Source organism: Nannospalax galili, unplaced genomic scaffold (assembly GCF_000622305.1).
Source record: "Nannospalax galili isolate Female #2095 unplaced genomic scaffold, S.galili_v1.0 scaffold25, whole genome shotgun sequence".
NCBI classification, from domain to species: domain Eukaryota; kingdom Metazoa; phylum Chordata; class Mammalia; order Rodentia; family Spalacidae; genus Nannospalax; species Nannospalax galili.
Genome location: NW_008355642.1, coordinates 3,885,447 through 3,892,422, shown reverse-complemented (window position 1 = coordinate 3,892,422; position 6,976 = coordinate 3,885,447). Strand labels below are relative to the sequence as shown.

The window sequence follows — 6,976 nt, the reverse complement described above, 5'->3', positions numbered from 1 at the left end:
GAATCTTTAAACATTTTATTTTTTTACTTCTTGAAATACAAGTCAAAATATATTTTTGTTACATACTTTAATAAGCTTGACATTCTTTTCAATACAAGGTAAGCCAATATAGACACTTTTAATTTTTTTAAAAAACGATACACCTTATTTTGGAGGAAAATGGCTAGTCAAAAAGGTACATGGGCACACAGGCTACTGTTCTTCATTATTTTAAGAGCATACCCTCCAGATTAAAATTTGGTCCACCAAAATATATAATTTCCTCCTGTAACAAAAATAAATTAAGCTCATAGTTGAAAAACAGAACTATTTGGCATCTTCTGAGTGAACCTGAAAAACAAGTTAGAATTTATTTCAATTGCACAGTGGAATACACAGGGTCCATCTAGAACCATCTGACAGAACAACTGCCCTGTTGTTCCTGGACTTGTTCTGCTCCACAGGGGTACAGAAGGTGCACAGGAAGGTGATGAAGACTCACAACAGCCACAGGACCACTTACTCCAAATTAACCAAGACTCAATAGAGAGTAAATGACAACAGGAGAACAACCTCGACAATTTTTCAATGCCTGGAAAGTGATCATCAGCTTAGAACAAGTTACCTCAGCAGGAACAATACAACATGTTTATGAAACTATGAAGGTGAGAAAACTCCTGTCATTCATACAAGTTGTCCTGTGCACAGAACATCAGTTTCCAGGACACTGAGGGCAACAAAACATACAAAGAATAGATCCAAGCTGCTTAACTTTCCACCATTCTCTTGAGTATTAAACCCAGGCCGCCTTTGGCCACTTGCAGGGGTGTCTTTTCTTCTTTATTCTCAATGTAAATACTTGCTCCTTGGGTTACCAGCAATTTTGCTTCTTCCACTCTCTCCTCATCACAGGCTAAGTGTCTGAAATTGAGGAACACAAAGATCAATTTATCACTACCAGTTCTATGTAGTGGTTAGGATTTGCTGCTACGTCGTCGAAAACGGCCTATCATTACACAGCAGTAATATTGGAAAGTTACTCAATCAGGAAAGGAAAACAATTTGCATGGGAAAGACTGTAAATTAAACTTCACCAGAATGGCTATGTAATACTAAATCATAAATCATAATCCTGGTCCTACTAAAACAGATGATTGACTCTAAATGCTAGCCTAAAGCACAATTTCCTCATTCTATGGACTTAGTGGTAGCTTACTCACTCCAAACGCTTCACATAATAATAATTCAGGGTGAGAATTTAGGAAATTCTTGATTCATGACCTGCTAATAACAATTTGTGTGACTTTCAGAGAAACAATGGAAAAGATTTGATCTCCAACATGTACATGGTAATCAACAAGGTATAATTATCACTGTTTCACAGTAAAAATTGTTATAGAGGTTAAAGTTCCTGGTTATGATGGCATAGTTCAATGGTAAACTTGTCTGGAAAAGACACTAATCTCTGTCAGGCACTTTCAATTTGCCAGGCAAACTGTTAGGTACTTTACATAGTCTAGCTATTCCTAAATCCTACTTTCTCTCAAGGACCCAATTAGTGTCTAATTCCTGAACAATCTCCAAACCATCGAGTTATTGAGTTATGGAGAAATGGGCTAGAATATTCATTTTCAAAAAACACAGTCACTACAGCAATGATTTTTAAACTGAGAATTAAGAAAACAATATTTCTTAAAAGTGGTCTTAAAAGTCAATCAGGAAAAAGTTGAACCTCATTCTGGACTACAAAGAAGACCCAGAATTTCTGGTTCAAAAAGGTCCAGAAGAAAAACCTATCAAGGTCAAGGAGGACTTCAAGCCATTCACATAAATCAATTTCACATGGATTTAAGAGTTAAATACATAATGATAACAATAACTTTCAAACAATCTAATGAAACCTAAAACATACAATAAAATAAGAGGTGACTACTTTATTAATTTCAGGATGAGAAAGAGCTTTCCAGACATGAGGAAAACAGTAAGTCTGACTACAAAGTCACTGATAACTTCTGTTATTGCAAAGTTATGAACAAAATGAGTAGACAAACTGGAAAAATATTTTCAACCAACATGGCTGAAAGCTCATTTTTTAAGTAATATTTGACTTACTATTTTTTAAAATATTTTATTTATTATTTTTATTTTATGTGTATGAGTGTATTGCCTGCATGAATGTGAGTGCACTCGTGTCTTGCATTGCCGCGGAGGTCAGAAGAGGGCTTCGGATTCCCCTGGAACTGGAGTTAAGGATGGTTCATAGCTGCCATGTGGGTGCTGGGAATCAAATCCAGGTCCTCTGCAAGAGCAGTCAGTGCTCTTAACCACTGAGTCATCTCTCCAGCCCCTTGACTTATTATTTTAATTTTATGTCTATGAGTGTATTGTCTGCATATATGTAAGTGCACCCGCAGAGGCCAGAGGAGGGTGTCAGATTCCTTGGAACTGGAGTTATGGATGGTTGTTAGCCCACCACTTGGGTGCTGGGAATTGAACCCAGGTCCTCTGCAAGAGTAGCCGGTGCACTCAACCACTGAGTTATTTCTCCAGCCCCTGAAAGTTTGTATTTTTAGTATGTGAAATCAAGAGCGCATTAAGCCAGTAAAAATAAATCGATTCCCCAAAAGCAAACAGAGAAAGGCTATACAAAGTTACAATTTTATAAAGTGTAATTGCCACAGGCATTAACTTCAAAATCAGTAATGAAATGTAAATTTCAACCAGGAAATATCACCTTTCATATTATAGAAGTATCATTTTAGTGTTGATGGGGAAGGAAATAGGTACTGTACTGTTAAAATGCTATGGAAAGGGTACAATGAGACAACTCCTCTGGAAGCAATTTTTCTTGAAATATATGTATTTGTTGAGCCAAGAATTCAATTTCTAGGAATCTATATTAAGGTAATAATAGCAATAGGTCCAAAGGTTTCCATACAAAATTGGTCAACACAGCATTATTTAAAATAGTTAAAAGCTCCAAGTTGTTTAAACAAATAGTAATAGGAATGATTAAATTGTGCACATCCATAAAATGGAATTGTATATAATCATCATAAATGTTTTAAATGTGTTTAATGGCATTGGAAAATGTTCATAATATGCTGAGATTAAAACATCAAATTACATATACAGTATGATCTCAATTTTGGTAATATATATTCTAAATGTACATATTTGCATAAAAACTGGAAGGAAACACACAGAAATGATACCAGTCAGGTTTTTGGGGGGTAGCAAAATGATGGGCAGTTTTTATTTCTGTCTTTATGTTTTGGCAGCCTTTCAATTTTTTTGCCTTTAGCATGTATTGCATTTATAAGCAGAATAAAAATGACTGCTACTTGTCACTTACAGAGGAGTGTTACCCTCAGTGTCTTGGATGTTTGTGGATGCTTTGTAGTACAGAAGGATATGAATCATCTTCAAGTTACCCTTGGCTGCTGCCCGGTGCATTGCTGTAGCCTCATAATGGTCCTTGGCATCTGGATTAGCTCCACCTTCTAGTAACATGACAGCAATCTGAAAAGACAGACAGGAAAACAGTGCAGAGATCGATCTGTGCTTGTATACTTGCTTAGAACTCAAGAGGGAAAGCTCAGGAATGGAACGTACCTCATGCCTGTTTTTCGAAGCTGCATAATGGAGGGGGGTACAGCCATTTTGATTGACAGCATTCACTTGTGCACCTTTTACGAGAAGGGCTTTTACAATCTCATCTCGGCCAGCAGAAGCAGCAATATGAAGAGGAGACCAACCTGCCTGTATAAAAAAATAGGACGAGTCATACAAAAGCCAGGGAGAAAGGGGCAGGTATCAACATTAGCACTTATCCAGGGCTTATCATGAGTCATGTCTGAGTAATTTAGCAATATTCTCCTCCCACTACATTAAGCACTGTGGAAAATTTGAAAACTAGAATGCATGTAAAAGAAATAAAAATAAAGAGAAATGGCTCAGTGGCTAAGAATGCTTGCTGCTCTTCCAGAGGACCCAAGTTTGGTTCCCAGCACCCATGTCAAAGTTGCTCACAATAGCTTGTAATTCCAGCTGTAGGGATGCCAACACCCTTTTCTGGCTGCCTTGAGCACCTGCACACACATGGCATACCCCTCCCCCACACACAATGGGGAGGGGATCTAAATTTGATTAAGAACTCTTGTATGAAATTACAAAAGCTCAATAAAAAGTATAAAAAAAGAAAAAAAAACTTCAACAAAAATAAAACAAAATATTTAAAGAAAAAATAACCACAATCCCATAACACAGGGATAATGATATTATCAGCCTAATTATAATAGGTTTTTTCCCATACAAAGTATTTTTAAATAAAAATTGTGATCAGAAGATATAAAGTTTTGTGAGGTACATTTTCCACAATTTCTACTTATCATTATATTGTGAAATTTTTTCTATATATCATTCTTTGGAATTTTAACCTTATTGAGCACACATTAATTTACTAAGTGTGTATTCCATAATTTATTCAACCATTCTCCTATAAAATTATTTTTATTTTCTATTATATTACTTCAGTAAGCATCTCTAAAACCTAATCTTTGCCTTCAGGTTCCAGTCTCATTTTTCATGTCTTATCTTTTAAAAGATTTTTATTTTTTATTTATTTGTGTGTGTTTGGGTGTGTGTGTGTGTGCATGCACGCACGTGCATGTGAATGTGTGTCTACATGTATGGAGGTGCCTGCAGAAGCCAAATCAAATCAGGCATTGGATCCCTTGAGCCTGGAGTTATAGGTAGTTGTGAGCTGCCCAAATATGAGTGCTGGGAAAAAAAATGCACTCTTCTGTAAGAGCAGTAATCACTCTTAACTGCTGAGCCATCTTTCCAGGCCCCCACAAGTCTTATAATAATCATAATATAACCAATATCATTATAATAAATATCTCTATATAACATATATTTAGGCCCTTTTTATTCAGACAATAGTCATCAAAATTTCAACATAAGAAATACACTTCACAGTCTCTTAGTGCTCATAGTAATAAGCCCTGATCTCTATTTTTACCATGAATAACAGTTTCATTAGCACTGTAAAATAGTATAACCAGTAGCCTCATGCTATAATAACCTATTAATAAGGGTTAAAATATTGTTTATGAGTTTAATATTGAGGCTTCAGTAAATACCATGCTGCAGTCTAAAGATAACTCAGAGTTTATCAATTTTGCCAAGTACTCACATCATCTTTATCATTCACTGGCACCCCAAGCTGCAGCAAGAATTCAACAATTTCTGTATGTCCAGCTGAGCATGCCCAGTGCAGTGCAGTTCTGCTGTCCTATAAGGGAAACAGGGAAGCACAATCATCAACATTCTTGAAGTCAAACAAGCAGAGAAGATATTGGTGCTGGCAAATATAGCTGGAACATAAGACATGGAGAGCACCAGGTCCTCAGGTAAGTAACCTTAAACCATATTACTTAATAGCACATGGGAGGCCAGGGTTTTAGAAGATGAGGGGAATAACCAAATATAAGGAATTCTGGGCAGAATAGTGATGAAAGCATTAACTCTAACGCACTGGCAGAAATGTAACTTTGCTGTTTATGATTACATTAGGTATGCACGTCTATGTGAAGCACTGTGCTAGATTTGCCTGCATCACTTCGTTTGACCCTATATGGTGCTGACATCTCAAAACTAAGACTACTTCATATAAGTAACTTCTCCAAGGTCACACAACTCATCCAAGCTCTGTAACTATGAAATTCCTATTACCACATGTGCTTCAAGTTGATACTCTACAAAGACTGTGAATTCTTGTTTCGTTTTTTGATCAGGGTCTTGCTATGTAGACCTCAAATTCTCAGTCCTTCTGCCTCTATCCCCCAAGTTCTAGGATTATAAGCATGTGCCACTACTGGTAAACACACGAGTGTTAAGGGGGAAGAAATTAGAAATGTTCAAGCTGAGATCATTTTATAACATGCACAGGCTTAGTGCAACAAAATTGTTTCTTTAACAAGCTAGGAATCATGTTTCTCAGAGTTCTGTTTGTGTTGCTTGCTGCATTTTTTAGTCTTGTGCATTAGAAAGTGGTATGCACTTTATATATGGACACTACTGGGAAATCAAACCTGAGGCCTTCTGCATGTTAGGCACCTACCACTGAGTGATACTTCTAGCCTTTAAATTAATTTTATGTTTTTGGCAAACAGGAAACTTCAGTATAAATAAGTCCTGGGGACAAGGAAGGCCCTGGGGGTACATTTATAATCCAGCACTCTTAAAAATCAGACAAGAGTACGGATGGGTTGGGGTGCAGGATGGGAGGGGTGAACGACTCCTTGCCCTGCTTCTCAATGCAGAGGTACCACAGAGCTAGGGCTCTTGTGGGTAGGGAATTTCTCCCCAGAGTGACTAGTTACATGCTGGGGACATAAATGTGTGTCATACAGAGAAAAGAGTGATTGCACATGGCACTGTGGGGGACAAAGTTGAAGCCACATTTGCCATTATACTCTTAAAAGGCTGGGCCAAATTGAGGGATCCTCCAATATTTATGCAGGCTGGGTGCTTGGAGCAGTGCTTCTGTTATGGTTAGTCTGGTTAACATGGTAACCCTTGAGGCTGGTGGGGAGATTTATAGCTAGGAAGCTGGGGGGAATGGCGTGGAAGACCCAGACATCAGGTTCAAGTCACTGTGGCACTCAAGGAGTCACCTGGTTGGGAAGAGATGCCTTGCGGAGGATGAAAGAGAAAGGGGCCAGGACAGGTAGCACCAGAGGCATCTGCTGGTGCCCACAGAGGGAGCCAACTACAAGTCTCAAGGCTGTTGACACCCTGAGCCACCCAATCAATGTCCCCAGCCAGAACTTAAACTTTTGTGAAAATTTCAAATATAGAGGGAAAATCACAGAGATTCACATGCCTATTACCTAGATTTAATAACAAATATCATATTTGCTTCTACTTTTTACTTGTTGAAGTTTCCAAAATTTTTTTCTAAATATCATGACTCTTTGCTCCTAATTAT

The 6,976-nt window shown here is 37.6% G+C and overlaps 1 protein-coding gene across 2 annotated transcripts in view; it reads right to left on the bottom strand.

Annotated features, from left to right (window-relative positions):
- Psmd10 (proteasome 26S subunit, non-ATPase 10) overlaps positions 1-6,976 on the bottom strand; it is a 16,857-nt gene continuing 9,881 nt past the window's right edge. The window contains exons 2-5 of one of the 2 annotated variants that reach the window (XM_008852966.3): positions 5,180-5,278; positions 3,595-3,741; positions 3,335-3,501; positions 1-900 (exon numbers count right to left, since the gene is read on the bottom strand). In XM_008852966.3, the coding sequence (XP_008851188.1) occupies positions 747-900; positions 3,335-3,501; positions 3,595-3,741; positions 5,180-5,278 (567 nt within the window). In that variant the 3' untranslated portion in view covers positions 1-746. The remainder of the gene's footprint in view (positions 901-3,334; positions 3,502-3,594; positions 3,742-5,179; positions 5,279-6,976) is intronic. The other variant, XM_008852967.3, reaches the window with a different exon arrangement.